Source organism: Meriones unguiculatus, chromosome 11 (assembly GCF_030254825.1).
Source record: "Meriones unguiculatus strain TT.TT164.6M chromosome 11, Bangor_MerUng_6.1, whole genome shotgun sequence".
Classification (NCBI taxonomy): Eukaryota; Metazoa; Chordata; class Mammalia; order Rodentia; family Muridae; genus Meriones; species Meriones unguiculatus.
The window spans coordinates 46,120,413-46,141,425 of record NC_083359.1 but is presented as its reverse complement, the minus strand read 5'-3'; the positions used below and the strand labels follow the sequence as shown (position 1 = coordinate 46,141,425).

General features: G+C 45.5%; 1 protein-coding gene across 2 annotated transcripts in view; it reads left to right on the top strand.

Annotated features, from left to right (window-relative positions):
- Usp7 (ubiquitin specific peptidase 7) overlaps positions 1-13,827 on the top strand; it is a 53,895-nt gene extending 40,068 nt beyond the window's left edge. For both annotated transcript variants that reach the window (XM_021644992.2, XM_021644993.2), the window contains 20 exons: positions 821-930; positions 2,422-2,578; positions 3,358-3,502; positions 3,825-3,955; positions 4,160-4,294; positions 4,650-4,751; positions 4,947-5,052; positions 5,757-5,849; positions 5,932-5,999; positions 6,771-6,871; positions 8,030-8,183; positions 8,760-8,827; positions 9,322-9,430; positions 9,522-9,599; positions 10,293-10,393; positions 10,962-11,061; positions 11,583-11,702; positions 11,877-11,948; positions 12,073-12,163; positions 12,535-13,827. In XM_021644992.2, coding sequence (XP_021500667.1) covers positions 821-930; positions 2,422-2,578; positions 3,358-3,502; positions 3,825-3,955; positions 4,160-4,294; positions 4,650-4,751; positions 4,947-5,052; positions 5,757-5,849; positions 5,932-5,999; positions 6,771-6,871; positions 8,030-8,183; positions 8,760-8,827; positions 9,322-9,430; positions 9,522-9,599; positions 10,293-10,393; positions 10,962-11,061; positions 11,583-11,702; positions 11,877-11,948; positions 12,073-12,163; positions 12,535-12,641 — 2,148 coding nt within the window. In that variant the 3' untranslated portion in view covers positions 12,642-13,827. The remainder of the gene's footprint in view (positions 1-820; positions 931-2,421; positions 2,579-3,357; positions 3,503-3,824; positions 3,956-4,159; positions 4,295-4,649; positions 4,752-4,946; positions 5,053-5,756; positions 5,850-5,931; positions 6,000-6,770; positions 6,872-8,029; positions 8,184-8,759; positions 8,828-9,321; positions 9,431-9,521; positions 9,600-10,292; positions 10,394-10,961; positions 11,062-11,582; positions 11,703-11,876; positions 11,949-12,072; positions 12,164-12,534) is intronic.
- Positions 13,828-21,013: the final 7,186 nt, after the last annotated feature.

Sequence of the window (21,013 nt, the reverse complement as noted above, 5' to 3'; positions counted from 1 at the left end):
TGCTTGTTCTTATGGGACTTCTATAGCTTATTACTTTTCACATAACTTTGACCACAGTTTCTTGTTTTGGTTTTTTGGTTTTTTGAGACGGGGTTTCTCTGTAATTCTGGCTGTCTTAGAACTCACTCTACAGGCCAGGCTGGCCTCAAAACAGTTTCCTTAATGATTTTTCTGTGGTTTTCTATTTTTCTTAGTACTTAATGATTGTAATGTTCCAGATATCAAGTGGCCTTTAACCCCTGTTCACCTGCTGGTCATTCAGGTTAGGATGTAATGTCTCACACATTGCAGACTTAAACTTGATGTGCTCCTCACCTTTACCACTATAAATAAGCTCCCTTTGTGTTACTTTAATTTTATGTTTGGAGACACGTTTGGAGGTCAGAGGTCAGCTTTGTGAACATGGTTCTTCCATCTTGATGTGGATTCCATGTATCAGAGTCAGGCCTGTTACCCTTGTGGGACAGTTGTCTTCAACTCTGAGCTGTCTCCCTGGTCAGAAACAGTTCTTTTCTAGCTAAAGATGAATGTGATGGAGTACACCTTTCCAGTATTTGGTAGGCAGAAGCAGGTAGATCTGAGTTCCATGCCAGCCTGATCTACAAAGTGAGTTCTAGGCCTGCCAATGTGACATAGTGAAACTCTGTTTCTAAAATAAAATAAAGTAAAATAAAAAAGGCCAGTAAAAACTTGCTGCGGTAACTTAGAAGGCAGAGGTAGGAGGGTCACTGTAAATTCAAAGTTCATAAAGTGAGACCCTGCCTCTAGAAAACAAAGAAGCAGAGGTGAACTAAAATCACCATTTCTTTTGAACTTCCAGGAAGCAGAGAAAGGTGTAAAATTCCTAACACTACCACCAGTGTTACACCTGCAGTTGATGAGGTTTATGTATGACCCTCAGACGGACCAAAACATCAAGATCAATGACAGGTAATGGGGAGGGGGTGAAGGGCTTGCTGTGACCTCTGCGCTATGCTGTCTCTAATCTCATTTCCTCTTCTGTATGCATTCTTGGTTTTGTAACAATAGAAATGTCATCTAATGGATGGTTGTTTTCAGTTGATAGTCCCTCTCAGAGATACTGCCCTGACAATGGGCAAGGGTTGAAGGCAAAGGTCAGGGTTTTCATAGTTTGAATTTAGCTTTTCCAATGCTTTAAATTTTGACTAAATGCAGACCTTACCACAAATTAATGTTTTGGTTTTTTGTTTTATTTTTAGCTTCTAGAATGTTCAACAATGATGAAATATGTCATTACCCCATTATAGTTTCCTGCCCATATTTTTAAGACAACAGATTCAAGGATTTAAGGATGTGCTGCCACGAGTGACAATATGAGGTTCTGGGCTTTATCCCTATCACTGTATAAACCAGGCATTGTCCAGCACAGGGCAGATACAGACAGCGCATTACAAATTTTAATCCTCAGATACATAATGAATTTGAGGTCAACCTCATCTAAGTGTTAATGAACCTTTGTATTAGTGATGATACATGCTTTCTCTTTAGTGCGCCCCTTCCCCCCTTTATTAATCATATTTTCAAGACAGTTTTTTTCTATGTAACAGTCCTAGCAGTCTTGGAACTTACTCTTTAGACAAGGCTGGCCTCAAACATAAGAGATCCACATGCCTCTGCCTCCTGGCCGCTGCTTGGGTTATCTGAGTTTGTGTACACACTTTTACTCAGATTAGTTTGAACATCAACTTTGAACAGGATAGATGGTGGTGAGTCACCATTCATGTTTGAGGTAGAGAGTGACCAAATAATTCTTTCCACAAAACGAATGTATGCTCACCTGCCTATGTTTTCCAACTTCTTTTCTGCAGACCTCATTTTTCTTCCTTTTTTTAAATGGAATTATTGCCATTGTTTTTAAAAATGTGAGATTTTCCTTAAATGTTCGCTTGGACATTTTTCAGCAGATAGGGCCACCGTCCCAAGGTAGTGAGGCTGTATCCAAGCAGCCCTCCATAGGCGGACTAAGTCACATATTAAGAAGCCAGGAGTTTACATCTGTGTCAAATGCATCATGTTTATGGAATCTAAGGGCAAAGCTCTTTTTGTGGCTACCTCCTTCTCTGCCTACCTTGTTCTCTTTAATATCAAGGTGTCTTAGATGCCCTAGGCTTATGTGCATACTAGAATTGAGCTCAGTATAAATTTACTATAAGATGGTTGGGTAAAGCCTTTGAACTTGGAACCTGTTAGTATCTGAGTGTTCCTCCTGAATTTTTCCTCAACTTGAAATTGACATGAATACATTTTCTTTGTTAAGTAGCTGCTTCTTCAGAAGTAGGTTCAAGAGTATTCAGAGCTACCCATAGTTCATGATTAATGATGAGCAGTCAATTACAAGAGCTCATAACAAAGCTCTAAAGGAAATCAATACTGAGCTTTTTTTTTTTAATATTTGAATAGGTTTGAGTTTCCAGAACAATTACCACTTGATGAATTTTTACAAAAAACAGACCCTAAGGACCCTGCTAATTATATTCTCCACGCAGTCCTGGTTCACAGTGGAGATAATCATGGTGGACATTACGTGGTTTACCTTAACCCCAAAGGGGATGGCAAAGTAAGTGTTGGCCTTGGGTGCTGATGTTTAAAAACCATGCCTCTTCCTGTTCATGCTTCAGGAACTCAGTGGGCTCCTTCCCAGACCTTGAATGTTTGTGGTTTTTGGTTTGTTTGTTTGTTTGTTTGTTTGTTTTGTCTAATTTTCAACAGTATGAAGGTGGATGGTACATTGGATAGAGTGTACTTCTATGGTACTTCTATGTTAGTAATTAACAGTATACCTCACAGAATCTCTTCATCATGCAGCTAATGAATACTGACATATAGCAGTTTTCCTTGGCTGGGTAGACTTCATTGTATCAGGCCTTCTTCATAACTGTGGGAACCAACCTCAAGTGTGATACCACGTGGCAAAGGTTTTCAGAATAGATAACTTTTTTGGCTGAGGCATTTCAGCATTTAAAATGACTGTCCAAGACAAATTGGAAGGTCATTATTGTATAATTTTAGGTCAGAAGCTTGTCCCAGCATTATGGGGTTAAATTCTATTAAAATGTCCTATTGAACTGTGTGAGTACAGAATGAAGTTTTTACTTAATGAATTCATTGTATTCTGTGCCTGTTAATTCTCCAAAGGGTTGGCGGTATGCTAGTGATTGGTTCAAAGTTGGAAAAACAGGCTATTTTGAGTAGGCAACAAACAGTACCAGTGGGCACACAGTTCCTCCTACAAATTTTGAACAAGAAAGACAGAAGCACTCTGGCTGTTGTAGGGGGGTGCGTGTGTCTGCTCAGCCCTGCCGTGTGCCTATTCACATCTGCCTGCTTTTCTTCCAGTGGTGTAAATTTGATGATGACGTGGTATCCAGGTGTACTAAAGAAGAAGCTATTGAGCACAATTACGGAGGTCATGATGATGACCTATCAGTTCGACACTGCACAAATGCCTATATGTTAGTGTACATCAGGGAATCAAAGCTAAGTGAGTACCTACCAATGGCTTGTTATACTTGTGTTATACTTGTGCTATGGCAACTTGATGTAGTTTTGCAAGGAATCCCAATGCTTTTTTTCTGTAAAATACAGTACCAGAAAGCATAGTGGACCCAGCCATGTTGCCTGCCAAAAACCTTTTTCTTTTCTTATTCTATTTCCATTGGGCTTGTGGGCTTTGAAGTGGACACATGGTCCCAAGTTCTTCCACATTCCTAGATGATTGTATTAGTGAAGACCTAACATGAGGCCCTTGTAAGGAGGGAAGCAGAGTCAGCACCAGGTGAGAGAAAGGTACATTTGTCCTGCAGGTGAAGTGTTACAAGCTGTCACCGACCATGATATTCCTCAGCAGTTGGTGGAACGATTGCAAGAAGAGAAAAGGATTGAAGCTCAGAAGCGGAAGGAGCGGCAAGAAGCCCATCTCTACATGCAAGTGCAGGTCAGCCTCGGGCCAGGGAGACTGCTGTGTTTGCAGTGTAGTGGGCCTGTGCCAACCGTCCTCAGTAGCTCAGACTGTTTTGGGCATCAGGTGCACTGCAGGGCTCACTGTAGGTGGTGAGGCAAGTGGTTGAAGCCTTTTGAGATTTGCGTGTGCTCAGGGTGACGTCTCACTGGTTGTAATCTCAGCTCTGTGTGTCTTCAGATAGTTGCAGAGGACCAGTTCTGTGGCCATCAAGGAAATGACATGTATGATGAAGAGAAAGTAAAGTACACCGTGTTCAAGGTTCTGAAGAACTCCTCCCTGGCCGAGTTTGTTCAGAGCCTCTCCCAGACCATGGTGGGTATAGCTCCTCTGCTCTTGCCTAGGACACTGATAACTATGAGAGACCTGCTGCCATGGGTGGTCACTGTATCTGGGCGCCACGTGAGGAGATGTTGAGCTGAGCTCCTTGGCTGTCATCAGTCTTTCATCTCAGAACCTACTTCCTTCAGTCCCCAAATCTGGCCTTGTAGCAGATCTGGAAAAGGGGCTCCTGCAGTGTAGTGGACTTTGTAGAAATTAGAGGCACAAATTGTCCAAGCCATGGGACTAGAGTTTGTTTGATCTTATCCCCATTCCCTTTTACTCACCAAAAAAAGTGTTAAATTTATGCTTGTTGTTTAAATAAAATTTTGAATTTTTTTTTTTTCAGGGCTTTCCACAAGATCAAATTCGATTATGGCCTATGCAAGCAAGGAGTAATGGAACAAAGCGGCCAGCAATGTTAGATAATGAAGCTGACGGCAATAAAACAGTAAATATTGTTGGTAGATCCTCGGGTATCTCGTGTGGATCTCGCGGGAGGCTCTTATCCTACAGTTTACAGCCTTGTGTCCCTTTGGGTTGCATTCAGTAGAGCTGGACATGTTCTGCACTTCACAAGTATAGTTGTCGCCCTGTCACCTAAGCCATTGCAACCTTCTAAAACCAGCATCTCTTTTGGAAATAGATGATTGAACTGAGTGATAATGAAAACCCTTGGACAATATTCCTGGAAACAGTTGATCCTGAGCTGGCTGCTAGTGGAGCAACATTGCCCAAGTTTGATAAAGATCGTAAGTGCCCACGAGCTGCCTGCTACTTGTAGAGCAGTCAGTAGGCTTGGAGTGCTACTCATTGATCTCAGCCGAGGGCTGAACCTTGGAGAACCATCTCGTGTCTCCACGCTACTCATTCGGCCCTTTCCGTGTTGAGGGCTCCTAAGAAAGCCACAGGAGACTGGTTAGGGTAGCTCCACTTAGGCAGGGGTTGCAGGCATGTGCTGGGTCACTTGGTGGATGTTTTGCCTTAGAGCCACATGGCCTGTATGGAGGGATGCTGAAGCAGTTATGGCTGTGCCACTAAACAGGCGGCTGTCCCACAAACCAGCTGACTTTTGCTCTACAAGAACAGGTGTTTACTGCTATAAGGGGGTCACTTTTGTGGAGAACACCCAACCATTACACATAGTCCCCTGGTCTAGTCCCCTGGAATCCTGGTCTAGCTAGTTAATGCCAGGACTCAGTTTTTTACACTGGGTGTCCTCTTCTCCAGGAGTGTACACTCCACCTTCTCGTGTAGTGTGGTTCATCCAGGTGTGCTTTGTGGAACCCACCTTTGCTTTCACAGGATCAGCCTCCTGAAAGGGCTTCGTGTCATTGTTACTTCTGGGGGACTTCTCATCGTCGATAGGTTGTCACTTAACCTAAGCTTGCTTGTTAGCATTTTCAAACATTATGTTAAGGGTTAGGTTCCTAACAGCCTGTTCATCAACTTGTAGATGATGTAATGTTATTTTTGAAGATGTATGATCCTAAAACACGGAGTTTGAATTACTGTGGACATATCTACACACCCATATCCTGTAAAATACGTAAGTCCTTGCTACATTTCCTTTGGACTAGATTTTGCTTAGTGCATTAAAGCTGTGTATTTAACAAATTTCTTCACTCTAGGTGACTTGCTCCCGGTTATGTGTGACAGAGCAGGATTTATCCAGGATACTAGCCTTATCCTCTATGAGGTTTGCTTGTTTTATTTTCTGTAATCACTGTATGATTTCTGTTTCGTAGTGAGGTGGTTCTGTTCACCTTGAAAATTACTAACTTTGTAGTTCTTTGCTGTCTTCTCTCTTTTGTTGGGGAAAGTGGGGTCCTGGGTGTTGATAGGGTTTCTCTGTGTAGCCCTGTCTGTCCCGGAACTCACTCTGTAGACCAGGCTGGCCTCCAACTCAGAGATCAGCCTGCGTCTGCTTCCAGAGTGCTGGAATTACAGGTGTGCACCACCACCAGGTCCTCTATGCTTTAGTTGAAAGTTACAGTTTATTGAGAAAGGGTCTCAGGTAACCTAGGCTGGATTCAGACTTTGGCCTTCTAATTTACTGCCTCTGCTTTTCAAAGTGCTGGAATTAAAAGTATGCCTTACCACACCATGTTGCACTTTAAAAAAAAAAAGGTAACTTGTACCTATTTAGGATTGGTGATCAAGTGTTTACAAATTTGTTTTTTTTTGTTGTTTTGTTTTGTTTTTTCATTTGTGTTTTATCTTAATAAAAAAGTGTATGACTTGGGTGTAGTGTGAGCTTGGCTCCTTGGGAGGCTGAGGATGGAAGATTGCTTGAGCACAGGAGGGAATCCAAGGTCAACCTAAAGAAAGAAGGAGACCCTATCTCAAGAATTAAAACATGCAACAAGTAGATGAAAAGACTTGGATGTAGAAAAGGTGTAAGTAACAAAAAAGAAATCTGGTCATAAAGGATGTTCTTAAATTAACGATTTGCTGTCTTTTCCTGTAGGAAGTTAAGCCGAATTTAACAGAGAGAATTCAGGACTATGACGTGTCTCTTGATAAAGCCCTTGATGAGCTGATGGATGGTGACATTATAGTGTTTCAGAAGTATGTATCTTTGACAATTTCCATTTCTTGTGTGCATATCAAATGTTTCTTGTCGGTGCTAGTTCCAGCAAACATTTGTGCTATGCTTGGAGCTGCAGTAGAGCATCTCATGATAGACAGTAGTTATTCTTGGCCAGGTTTTAATATTTGAGCCAGTGATTCTCTCAGTATTCTCTTAGTATTCTCTCAGTGATAACGGTGGCAAGCACCTGTAATCCCAGAAATTGGGGGAGGTAGAGGCATGAGGACCCAGGAGCTACAAAGCAAGTTTGAGATCAGCTAGGGCTCTGTGAGAGCCTGTCTGCCAAGCTCAACTTCTCTGATGTCCTATGAATATGTGTGGGACCAAAGTAGGACATTTTCATAGAAAACAGGTCCATCTCCTTCTGAAAATACTGGAGGTTTGCCTTCTTCAGGACATCCCTCCTCTGGCAACCCAGGTCACTGCCTGCATCCATAACCTGTAGGTATATGCCTGGGATACTAATGTCTAACAGCCTTTATAGTGAGCAAAGGCTACAACAGCTGTGGACTGCTAGTAGACACCAGGTGGAGCATGTTGCTCTTCAAAGAAGCCTGTTTGTGGGGAGGTTTTTTGTTGTGCAGTCACTGGAGAAGTGCCTTACTGTACGACCTCCATAAGTACTTGCCCTTTTATTTGTATATGTATGTGAATGGTTTGTCTGTCTGTGCCTGCACAGTGTGTATGCGTCTGCCAGTAGAAGCCAGTAGTAGTTATCAAGATCCCTTGGGGCTGGAGTTAGATTATTGCCAACCACCATGTGGGTGCTGGGGATGGAACCCGGGTCCTCTGGAAGTGCTCTTAACCTCTGAGCCACACCTCTCCAGGCATGTACTTAACTTGCCTTTGTTGTTGTCCCATGTTACAAAGGTAGCTGAGGCAAAACAAAAAAGGAAAAGGAAAAAAATTCCCTAGGCCTGGTGTCGTGGCACATGCCTTTAATCCTAGCACTTGTATCTCTGAGTGGAGTCCAGCTTGGTCTACAAAGTGAGTCCAGGACAGGCTCCATTACGGAGTGGAGACAGACTCCTTGAGGCTTCCAGTGAGAGCAATTGGTTTTCCATCATACTGTTTTACATTTGGTGTCACTATTACCTAAAAGATGGTAAAAGTCAGCAAACCTTTTTCTTCCCCAGGGATGATCCTGAAAATGATAACAGTGAATTACCCACTGCAAAAGAATACTTCAGAGATCTCTACCACCGTGTCGACGTCATCTTCTGTGATAAAACAATCCCCAATGACCCTGGATTTGTGGTTACATTATCAAATAGGATGAATTATTTTCAGGTATTAAACAATGGTTTTTGCTGCCTCAACCCTCTAGTTAACACATTACATGTTTCTGAAAGAAAGTGTCTAATGGCTTCAATAAGAAGGAAGACAGTGCCTACAGACATTTGAATTTCAGACTCTTCTGTGCTGCACAGCAGATTTAAGACCAGCTTGGGACGCACAGTAAGGTGCCTCAGAAAGTGCTGAAAAGTGGAAATTGTTGAGTTTAAAGGTTCACAACACAGAAATGATGAATGTATCTAAAGAGATAATACTATTTATATATTAAATATATACTGTCACTTTATTTAAACATGTAAGTATAGCTCTGTGGTTACTGCTGTAACCTATCACATTGTGCTATATAAATACAGTTCAACTGAAAATGCTTGCACAAAATAGGTCACTTTCATAGTGACACATTTCACGGATATTGTTTTGTTATGTCGAATGGTGAATTTCTAGTGAATTTCAATTATGCACGTCACATTTTTTAGAAATGTAACTAAACAATGAACCCCAAGTTTTATGAGCAAATGTCCAGACTTTCCCGGAGTGCCAACCTCCCTTCTTCCTGTCCTCCACTTTTAGGTTGCAAAAACAGTTGCTCAGAGGCTCAACACAGACCCCATGTTGCTGCAGTTTTTCAAGTCTCAAGGGTAAGTGAGGCTCACTGTGGATGCTTACTGGCTGCTCCTTTCCATGTGCTGTCTGAGATTCTCCCAGCCTTTGACTTGATGGTTAGCTGGATCATCTGCGTGATTCTCTTTAAGTTTGAAATACAGTGTAACTTCCCTTCTTAATCATGTGACCCTGAGGTGGTACAGTGATTGATTGTCCACCTCCACTGATGCCCTACTAGATTTTGGTTGGCTCTCCAAGCTTTTGATCCAGGATCCTATTGATGCCCTACTAGATTTTGGTTGGCTCTCCAAGCTTTTGATCCAGGATCCTATGCAACTACAGATACTTCCATGTCCTCTGTGCTCTCACAGGAGAGTATTTTTTAAATGTCATAATGAAATACTAAGGTTTGGGGAGCAGAAGTGTGTTAGGTAGGTGCACAGGTTTCCAGCAGTTCATAGCCAGCTGTTTGCTTTTGTTGGTGTGTATTGTAGAACAGAAAACAGTTAATAGGCTTTTTTTCTCATAGTTATAGGGATGGCCCAGGTAATCCTCTTAGACATAATTATGAAGGTACTTTAAGAGATCTTCTACAATTCTTCAAGCCAAGACAACCGAAGAAACTTTACTATCAGCAGGTATGAGTTAAAATCATGTAACTGGGTGATAAAGGGAAGGCTTGGGTTTTCATAGGAATGTATTTAAACAGGTGTCTTTTTTTCTCAATAGCTTAAAATGAAAATCACAGACTTTGAGAACAGGAGAAGTTTTAAGTGTATATGGTTAAACAGCCAATTTAGGGAAGAGGTAAGCATTTTTTATCTAGTGTCACTATTACGCTCTTATCATTTCTCTCTTCAGACCTCTAGAACTAAAACACCAAAGAGAGGGCCTCTCAGTGTGGCCATGTGGTAGAGGCCTGTGAAGGCCAGGAGTGAGCATTGCTGAGCTCCCAGACAGGAGCTGGAAGTGTCTTAATGCTCCTTGGCCTAGAGCCATGTCATTATTACACTGCTGTAGCAGCCTTTGCCTACCTAACTTGAGAACAGTCCTGCCAGAAATGTGCACATAGTCAAGCTTTGCCCTTACGCCACATCTATCAAAAAAGATCATACTTACGGTTACCAGAACATTTTATATTCTGACTCTGCCAGAATTGAGAAAATTGAGACCTAATGTGATTTATGTAGTACTGATAAGCTCTAACCCCCAAGTTCTTGGCACCTTTTCTGTGGACTAGCCCTGTCTCCTGATGCTGAGAGCAGGGATGTTCTTAGGGCAGTTCAGGGATGAGTTCTGAGAAACCTGTCGTCTGCAGTCAGACATAGTTTGGAGGAGATGGTCCTCCTATAGTGAGTGAATCCACAATTGAGGGACTTTTGAACAATATTGCATCTTGTCCCTGCTAATTTGAACTAGTGAAGTTCTTGAGTTTGTTGTAGCAGAAATTTGTTTTCTTTAAAGCTCTTGTTAACATCCTGTCATCCCTTCATCACTTAGGAAATAACACTGTACCCAGACAAGCATGGCTGTGTCCGGGACCTGTTAGAAGAATGTAAAAAGGCCGTGGAGCTTGGTGACAAAGCATCAGGGAGACTTAGGCAAGTATTTCTTGAGCTACAGGTCGGTGGAGCAGCCGTCCACTCTGAAACCAAGTAGAATCAAACAGCTGCATCCTTCTGCAGTTGCTGTTTTACAGAGGCCAAGCCATTCTCCCCACTTGCCTTCAGCTGTTACTTATATAGTAAATGGGTGTGATGCCTGTAGCAAAGGAACAGTAAGGATTCCAAGGCATTTGGGTGTCTATACATCTTGGGTGGTTAATAAGAAAGACTTTTGGTGTAGCTCCATGCAGACTGTAAAGTGGGGCCCCAGAGTCTCCTTTTCTGTGTCTCGGCATGTTTCTGTTGTTTTTTTGCCTTATGGATGCCTCACAGACAGGTGTTCTTGGGACTGTTTGGTTCCCACAATGCTTTCTTAGAAACTTTAGTACAGCTGGCAGTATTCTATCTGGTTGTTGCTCAGCCTGCTGCTATTCTGTATTGCACCCAATAAAGTATGATACCTAAAGCATAATTAAGTGTATGGTTGTATATACAGACATATGTCATCATACACCCCCTCGTGTATCTTCTTGTGAGTATAAATACTTGATTTCCCCTCTTTTAGGCTGCTAGAAATTGTGAGCTACAAAATTATTGGTGTGCATCAAGAAGATGAACTATTAGAATGTTTATCTCCTGCAACAAGTCGAACTTTTCGAATAGAGGTAACTGTCACCTTCCTGGCCTCGAGACTCAGTGGGCTTGTAGGTGAGGTGGCCCATCTGCTGGAGTGGATGCCACCATGGGCTGTAGAAAGCTCTTGAGTTGTTCACTCATTGACTCTCAAAGTTCTGAGGTTAACTTTATACCAGTCTGTAAAAATGCTGCAATATGAAAAAAAAAATACATACAGCGTAGAATAATGTAACACTAAGTGTGCACATAGCCATGCTGAGCACGGTTGCCTTGTATAGCTAATGACACTCCTCCCTCCCATACACACAGCCTCTTCATCCCAAACTACTCTGCTGTTGGCTTTTTCATCCTATACTGCCCTCCATGCCACAGCTGCAGTGACCTCACTCCTGTATCCACCCACCTCAGTTACTTTCTGTCACTTCCTTGTAGTGTCAGTCTGATAAACACATGAGCCTTGGGGGTTCATCTGGATCTAAATGAGAGTTTACCCATTTAGAATTTAAATGATAGGCACACTTAAAGTCTTTGTGTTTAAATATGTCTCCAGGAAATACCTTTGGACCAGGTTGACATAGATAAGGAAAATGAGATGCTGATCACAGTGGCACATTTTCACAAAGAAGTGTTTGGGACGTTTGGAATTCCGTTTTTGCTGAGGATACACCAGGTAAGAGGTGAAAAGGCTGGGCATCTCCTGTCAGAAGCCTGTGCCTTTGAAAGACTTGCTGATCTCAACTGCTTGGACAGACAACCCTGGTTTTGGCATCTGTCATATAGCACTGTACGGTGGATATTGGGAGTGTGTCTTCTGATCATACCTGTCCTTTCTTTGTCTTCTCAGGGCGAGCATTTCAGAGAAGTGATGAAGCGAATTCAGAGCCTGCTGGATATCCAGGAAAAGGAATTTGAAAAGGTGTGTGCTCTTAGAAGTCTCTGCCTCAGTGGCTAGCACTTGAACCCGAGTGAGGCAGCTGAGCCACTTTGGCAGCTTTGGCGGGCAGCAGAAGATAAGGGAGAGTTTTGCTTTTGTTTTCCAGTTTAAATTTGCAATTGTCATGATGGGCCGGCACCAGTACATCAATGAAGATGAGTATGAAGTGAATTTGAAGGACTTTGAGCCACAGCCTGGTAAGAGGCTCTCAGCAGAGGGCCTTCATTTGGATTGTAGGTCTTGGAACTGTGCAGCCACTGGGAGGCAGCAGAAGCCCTGGGGTCAGGTCTCTGCATCAACTGCAAGGATTAAAGCTCAAGCTATTTGCTGATGGTGCATTGATTGTGCTGAGGTAGTGGTGACTCTGCCTCAGGCCTCCTGGGGCTGTGTTTCAGCATTTGACCTGTGAAAAGAGGGGTCTAAGTAAACATAGCCCAGCGCTGGCTTGGCATTAAGGAATAGCTCATGGTCTCCAGCTTGACTGAGCAACCATCTAAGGTGGGGGCTGTGAATCTGGTGCTTGACAAGAACCTTGAGGTTTTAATGGTTTGTTCTTTGTCCCCTCCAGGTAACATGTCTCATCCTCGGCCTTGGCTAGGGCTTGATCACTTCAACAAAGCCCCAAAGAGGAGCCGCTACACTTACCTTGAAAAGGCAATTAAAATCCACAACTGACTTCCTTCCCGTGTCCAAGGCGAGGGACAGCGTGTGGGTGTGTGCCCTTTTTAACAGCCGTAGAACTCTGGTGCACGTGCACTCTACCCGAAGTCTCCAGCAAGAGGATTTGCTGCTGATGTTATTTTATTTTGTTGAGGCTGTTCAGTTTGGCTTCTCTGTATCTATTGACTGCCCTTTTTGAGCAAAATGAAGGTGTTTTTATAAAGCTTGGATGCCAATGAGAGTTATTTTATGGTAACCACAATGCAAGGCAACCATCAGCATCATGGGGAGAAGAGGTTTCTAAGGTGTGAGTCCCTGGCAGAAGGTATCTGTTTGGCGCAGGCAGCCTGGCCACCTGCCCAGGTCCTGTCACCAGCCCTGCAGCTAGTCAGGCTGATGTTTAGGCTCGTCCAATTTCTTCCTTCAGTTAGACTTTCAGTGACCCGTGTGCATCTGTAAAGGCAAACCAGAGAAACAACCCTAAATCAATAGCACTCTCTCCTTCACCGTGTGCATTGCTGGCCCTTCCTGGGGTTTCTCCCCTCAGCTGCCTGGGGTCTTTTTTAATAAGCGTCTCAGTTCGTCAGCCAGTACTGTTCGGTAGCCCATCTGCAAAGTGGATGCAGTACAGTCCTGACAGCTAGGGGTCTTTTTATATACACTGAGTACATTGTCAGATACAATTAAGTTTACTCTGTTGCCTCTCGGCAAACTAATGATCTGAGCAGGTGAAAAATCACTCTTAGGCTTCCGTGAGGACGGAGTGGATGAGCGAGCGACAGAAGAGAGAGCCTTTAGCAAGAGCGCATGCTCGCTAGTGGTTAGTAAGCTGTTGACTTTGTAAAAAAGATAAAATAAAAAAGGAAAAAATGGAAAATGAAATTGTATATTTAATGAATGAAACTTGTACAATTTGCCCCTGGGAGGAGGTAATTTTCTGTTGGGTGAGTGCAAGTGAACTTGGCCGACACTCTGTGCGTAGCTTTATTTGAGTCCTCTCCTCGTTTCCCTTTTTGTTGGAGCTAATGCCAGCTGCGTGTCTAGTTTTGAGTGCAAATAGAATCAGCAAGCCGCACTTCTTTTCCCCCTCCCCCGTACTTCTATTTGTTTCTGTAGCAGCAGTGTACACCAACTCTCCTGTATATTGCCTTTTTGCTGGAAAATGTTGTATGTTGAATAAAATTTTCTATAAAAATTATAACCCAGTGAGTGCTGTGGAAGCTGAGGTGAGTGTGCTCTCCCTGGGAGCTTTGTATGGAGTCAGGCTTTCAGCCGCCATGAATTTTTCTCAGCTGTAGGTTTTTTCCGTTGGGTGGAAGTTTTTATTTTCTTTTTGAGACTTGGTTTTGCCCTGCAGGCCTGAAACTTGTTGTGTAGACCAGGCTGCTCTTGAACTTGCAAAAGATCCACCTGCCTCTGCCTCCCAAGTGCTGGGCTTAAAGGTGTAAACCACCACCCCTGGCTTCAGTTGGTTTTGGCCTCTAACGTTTGGGCTTGAGAAGAGTTTTTTTTCTTTCTTATAAGATACAGTGGCATAGGCTTATAATCCCAGCAGTTAGGAAGGTGAGGTAGCTGCATCAAATCAACCTGTGCTGCATAGGTGCTGTCCAGGGAGTGTTATGTGGCTGGTGGTAGAGAACTTGTCTAGTATGCACAAGGCCCTGGGCTTCATGCCCAGTATCTAAGGAAAAATGCAGGAGTTCTCAGGTGGGACTGGTGGATTCAGACTGAAGTGCAATGACTCTGGATGAGGTGTCCAGAGGAGACCACTGTTGTGCAGTGAGTTACCTCCGGCCTCCTGGTTCTGAGCCAGTCTGTAACCTGACTTCTTTATCCATTTGCACTATGAATTGTGTGCCTTCTGATAAATTGTTATGTGCAGATCAGTGGGATAAGTAGCAGATCGTGGGAGGCCTGGGAGGCCTTGATCCTACCGGGCCCTTTGGCCTTTTGCAAATGAGAAGTTACAGGCAAGGCAATGAGGACTGCTCACCCAATGTTGGCCTTTGAACCCCAAGGTGTTCCTGTTTCAGGGGTTTGTTGGGGTTGGTCAGTCTTAGGTACCCACGATTTCTATTCTCCCTTAAATATTAAATGACTATTTTTCAAAGAACTTCTTGTGTGCCGCATTCATTTTTCTATTTACTCCTAGTTCCCAAAATGTTGAGGGTTCATTACCTAATTTGGAGGAAGGTAGAGGAAGGTAGAAGCGGGTGCTTTTAAATTTAAGAAACAGGTGTGTAGAGAGAATCTCTTGTGTCTGTATGGAACATCACCTGTCAATGAAAAACTGATGATCTGTTAGCTGGAGCAGGAAATACGGAGGTAGAAGTTCCAGCAGAGAGAGGGACTTGGGGATAAAGAGAGGAAGATTTCATCCCTGGACTCCAAGAAGGAAGGACACGTGAAATTAGTGAAAGGTGACCAGCTATGTGGCACACATACAATAGAAATAATGGGTAATTTTTAAGTTAAAAGTGGGGAAGAAGCCAAAGCCTATGGCCCAGGCATTTATAATAGTCTCGGTCTGGGCAGTGGGAACAGCACAGTTACCAATGGCTTTTCTCAGATCCAGCTAGTTACCCAATAATTGGACAGGTACAGTTTAAACTAATTTTCTAAGCTGATGTGGCAGCCTCTCCCAGTAGTACTGTCCAAGTTACTTGCCAAGTTACTTATGTTGTTCTCTGGGCTGGATCTGCTCCATTAGGCCACATCATCCATCTTTTTCTTCCTCTCTTCTTCCACCTCCTGGCCTTGGTTGGAGTCCTTATCCCGGACCCCAAGTCTGGCACGAAAGTCCTCCTTGTCTCTGTTTTGCCCAGCAGTTGGCCAGCTGTAACTATTAACCAATAAATAATTGGGGGAGTCCATTTTACATAACAAAGACTGGTGTATGGGAGAATACACTCATCTGCAACCAGATTGTGGGGACCAGAATTTAGCATTTGTGTACATAGCAACAGACCAACCTTCCAACACAAGTGTCTTCCAACGTACTTGCTTTAATCCCCTGAAAATGCTGGATCCTTTTGCTTGGCCATGTGGCTGTTGACGTAGGGGAGTGCTCACCCACAGTGTTGGGTGTCTGGGTGTCTTGGGCCAGATGTGGTTCTGCTCAGGATGTGAAGCTGGTGTTTGTGTAGCCCCATAATCCTAGCAGTAAAGAAGTGGAAGGAGGGAGATCTGGTACGGCCTGGGGTAAGTGAGACCCAGTCTTAAAACAGTTACCATGAAGGTATGTTATCTGCTAGGGTTAGCTTCAACAGCAGATCCTTGCTTTGTGGCATTGAGGCAGTGTCCCAGGTCTCCCTGTGGGTCCTTGGGGACCCCTTTTGACAGTAATCAGGCCCTCAAGAGCATTGAGTCAGCTGCCTGTGAGCATTGAGCACATCTGGCAGGGAGGATCCTGTAGTGCTTCATGTTAGGATAAATGTGCAGTTACATCGATCCATAAGTTGATCCATAAGTCCTTGCCAGAGGGTGATCCCAGTTGTGAGTCTAGTCACCCTGTCTGCAAGAGTGAAAACCAAGTCTGGTGGTGCCGAGTGGGAATGGGGGGGTCCTGCCCAGGATGGGGAGCCAGTGCAGGCTGTGCACCTCAGTCCCAGAGCCTTGACACCCAACAAAGTCTGCTCTGTGCGTGATGCAGGTCCTTGTCTGCAGTGACCTGGCTGTGGTTTAGTCTCCTGAGGTCCCAACCTCAGGGTGTGTGCACCTGCCCACACCTGCAGGATGTTTTATCACCTCTAAGCTGTGTGAATTGTCAAGGAGACATTTCTCTGGTGGATTGGCTTCATGGCAGTGAAGCCCAGGTTGGCATCTCATGGAAGACCTGGTGGTTAATGTGGGTGCCTTTTGGGCCAGGAGTGATTTTGCGGTGTGGTCTTTGGTGCCACAACCCCACTCTGACATACTGTCTCCTTAGTGGGTGGGGTTGACTTCCTAGGGCACTTAATTGCCACAGGCCTCTGCAGGCCTTGCACCCTGGGAAGAGGGGAGTACTTGGAATTTGGTGGAAGGAAGGCTTTAGCACTGATGCCGTGGATGATACAGCAGCCTCCTTAGGGGGAAGAAGGTGATCAGGATCTCTCTCCAGGTGTGGGACCCTTCTGTCTTGCAGCCTGCTCTGTGACAGGCTGTTTCTGCCCTAACACTGCTGTTATGCAGAAGCTGCTGCTGTGGCTGCTAAGCACCAGAAATGGTGCTCACTTCTTGAGGAGGACAGTGATTGATCTGATCCGTGTGTGCCCGGAGTGCAACAGCACAGCCATAGGCCAGCTTCCTCACCCTGTGACGGTTGGTCTGCTCCTGTTGAGCGGCAATCCTTACAACCTGTTGACTTGGAGGAAGGCCCAGGGAGTTCTCTTCCTGGATAGACAAAAAGCTCCCCCAGGACTGAGCACACCCATGTGTCCTTAGGCTTGCTGTTGGAGGACGTGTATGGCTGTACACTGCTGCTACCTGTGCGTGAGGCCTGTAAGCTGGGACTCTCCATGCTTTGAGAACATTCTGAGGGCAAAGAGTTGTGGGTATGCTACTCTTTGTCCCTGCCAGGGATCACTGGCCCATGTTAGGTCATGTACCTGTGCTGTTGGCTGAATGTTAGGGGTAGATAGCAGGGTCCTAGCTTGTACCTGCAACCCAGGATACATGTTAGAAGAGCAGACTATCCATAAGATCCCGCTTTGCTTTCTCTGCGGTGAGCTCACCTATCCTCTGCCAGCCTGCAAAGCCAGGCCCTTGTACATCCTAAGCTTAATTCTTCAGGGTTGGGCTTGCAGTAGGGCTGCAGGTTGAGGAAGCTGGGGGAGTTCATTGAGGTTCCTTGTTATTGAGGGGCAGTGTCAGCCTTCCTGCCTGGTGGTGTGGACAGGAGCTAAGAGCATTAAATGCTGCCAGACGTCTCTCCCTGGCCCTTGTGTCTGTTCACTCCCTAGACTAGCTGGAGGGTAGATTCCCAGGGTATACCTGTTCTGGGCAGGGCTGATGGTAGCCTGGGAGTGGGCACAGAAACCACCTTTGGTGACTGCTGATAGCAGAGGCCTGCCACACCGCACCCACCTGCCTGCTCCTACGATAAGGCTGGGTGACTCTTGGCTCTGAATTGGAGGGTGGGGTGTCTAGAGATGAAGCCTAGAATGTTATCAGCAGCCTTTCTCAGCCCCTCACTGGGCACCGAGATCAGCACCGCTGTTAGAACCCTCACTGTTGAGTCAGCAGCTGGGTACTGAGCATCAGCACCCGCCATTAGAGCCCTCACTGTTGAGTCAGTAGACACCCGCAGACCTGTCACACAAAGCTGAACACTCTGGATTTTCAGTGGGGTTCTTCCAGTTTGTAGGAGATGGCAAGCCTGTGATTGATCTGTGGGGTTGTAGTCCAGTGACTACAATTGACACACTATGGTGTGACAATTGGTTTTTGTCCCAGGACTGAGACACTCCTGTCTGGACCTGTCTAGGAATACAAGTCAAAACTAACACGTGGGGCTGGGAAGGGATCTAAACAGGACCACTGGAATTGAGCAGTTCTAGGTAAAGATGGTTCACCCGGGTCTCAAGGCTTTCTGTCCTGCCTGAGGCGCTAAGGCTCATGCTGACTTGGCATCCATATTTTGGGTTCTCAGAAGCTTATTTATCAAACAGGTCACTGTGGTGGTGCGATCTGGTGTCGGGCCTGTTTGCAGGTAGTTAAGGCTTGCAGCTGTAGCCCATTCCAGCTCTGAGTCCAGCTTCCCAGCATGTCAGGGCCTCCACTGCAGTTGGTAGACCAATTGTTGGGGACTTCCCTCAGCCTCGGAGAGCTGCCTGCCCCAGAGCAACGTGTCTCACCTGACTTGCAGGCTTCCAGGAATCCCAGCCTGGAATGCTAGGAGATGCTCTTGTCCCAGTAAACCTCCAGCCCCCACACAGTACATCTACTCACCTCATGCTAATACACGTCAGGCTACTGTCAGTCCTGCCCAGAACAGGTGCACCCTGGGAATCTGCCCTCCAGCTAGTCTAGGGTTTGGGAGGCAGGCCTGAGCGGCTGCCCCATTAACTTAGTCACCAGGCTACCTGGGCCTAGGTTTCTACCTCTGTCAGCTGGTGCAACACTGCCCTTCTGTGGTGAGTATGGGGATTATAGGGAACCCCAGCACGTGCTTCTTCAAGTGCTTTCCTCAACTCTCTCCCTTCTCTGTTCAAATGAAGATAGCTGTGACGATTTTTAAACACATTTACGAAAAATTAAATGGAGCTACGGTGTGGTAGTACACACCTGCCAAAGCCTGAGTCAGGACGGTGATGAGTTCCATCCAGGCCTGCCTGAGATACATGGCAAACTCAAGACCGGCCCGGGCAATTTAGTGAGTCCCTGTCTCAAAATAAAAAGGGGGTTTGGGATGTAGCTCAGTGGTTGAGTGCTTGCCGGCCATACATAGAAGCCCTGGCCTCAATCCTCAGCATTGCAAACAAACACAAACACCTGACTAGTCTGAAACTGGATTTCCCTGCACCTTCTTCCTCATCCACATGCCAGTTGGAGGTCTTTTAACAACCACTTCCTTTCTGTAACCTGGGAGGGAGCTATAAGGAGTAAGCCTCACTGGGGAGCCCATCCCAGAAAGGACTCTGCAAGATTCAACCCTTCCCACTTTTTGTAGCCCCTGTGTACATTTCTGTTGGGTCATTGGGGTGTCAGGCTGAAAGGCTAGGCTCATGAATCTGCCTAGGAAAGTGACACAGGATGGAAAATGAAGGACAGAAGGACAGGCAGACCTGCTGGAGGGATGTGCTGTCTGGATGGTTACTCAGGGATGGCCTCAGGTGACCTCATGGAAAGAGTGTGATCTTTGAGTTCTAGTTAGGTGTCCGGTGTAAGTGGCTGTCAGAGTTCCCCTACTGCCATGGTAAGATACTCTGACAAGAATAAAGGGAGAAAGGGTTATTTTCATTCACAGTTCCTAGTGAGGAGGAGAAGGCAGTAGCAGCTTGAGAGAGATAGTCACATGATACTCACAAACAGGAAGCAGAGAAGGATGGGTGTGGTCTACAGCCCAGTTCCCTCCCTCTACTGAAACAGTCGGGGATTGCAGCCAGGGGACTGTGCTGTCCACAGAGGCTGGTCCCCCTGCCTCCACAGGCGAGGCACATTGCCCAGACAATTCTGGAGTGTGTCAACTTGAAAATACCAGTGACGGATTTTATTTGTATTTATTGATTTTTTGTTAACAGACGGGCATTTACTATGTGCAACTCGGGCTGGCAATCTCCATCTCAGCCTCCTGAATGAGTGGTGAGTTCGTGTCCATGTTAGCAGCATCACCCTGTCTTTGTCAGCCACAGGCTGCTGGCTGGTGAGGAATGGAAGGAACAGTAGAGTGTGAGCCAAGATGGAGTGGAACAGATTGTAGGTGAATGGGAAGGGCTACACTGGAGGTGTCTGGGAGAGAGGAGGTAGCCATGCCTTTCCCATACATCTACTCTTGTAGGAGAGGAGTCTAAGACCTAGTAAGGATTTTTTTTTTCCCCTCCCGTGTGTGTGTTTGCACATATGTGCCTGTACCTGTGTGGGTGTTCATGTACATACATGTATATGGAGGCCCAAGGTCGATGTGGGAGATCATCTTCAAACCTTCCACCTTACTGAGGCAGGCTCTCCCAAACCCAGAGCATGCTGATATGGCTACTCTCACTAGACAGCTTGCTCTGCAAAATCGTCTTTCCACGACTAATGAGGCTGGAATTACAGGTGGGCCATTCTGCCCAATCAACACTTGTATGAGTTCTGGGGATCCAAACTCTGGTCCTCATATTTGTGAGGCAACTCCCCCTCCTAGCCCAACATGCTGGCTTTCCTGGATGCATGAATCATCCAGGGGAGAAGGCTGTGGGATACTGGGCTGGCAGGGAAGACAGAAACCTAGAGAGGAGGGGGAAGGGAGCTTGAGCAGGACTGAGGACAAAGCAGGCCAAGGAAACCTGCTAAGAGGTGGCCAGAAGACATTTGCCACCCATGGGACACTGAGGATTTCAGACTGCAGAGACCCAAGGCCAACAGGGAAGAGAGAACAATGCTCTTTTGGTGTTACAGAGTGATGGGGGGAGGGGCACTGGTCCCTGGGGAAAGGGGTAGCTGGCATGAACCTAGAAGTGGATTGGGGGTTTATAAAGGTGAGGGTGTGGGTAACAGGTTTTCCCAAAGGGACAGAAGTTAGAGCTAATGGAAGGAAGGGCCCAGGAAAGAGAAATGGCTGGCGGAGCTGTGGCATCTATAGCTGAACCCTGAGATGGGTAGGCTTGAGCTTTACCCCTCTCCAAGAAGACACCAGCCAGCACATGCTGTGACCCAGGCTTACACAGGTACCATCCATCACACATGGACAGCACAGGAAGGGGAAG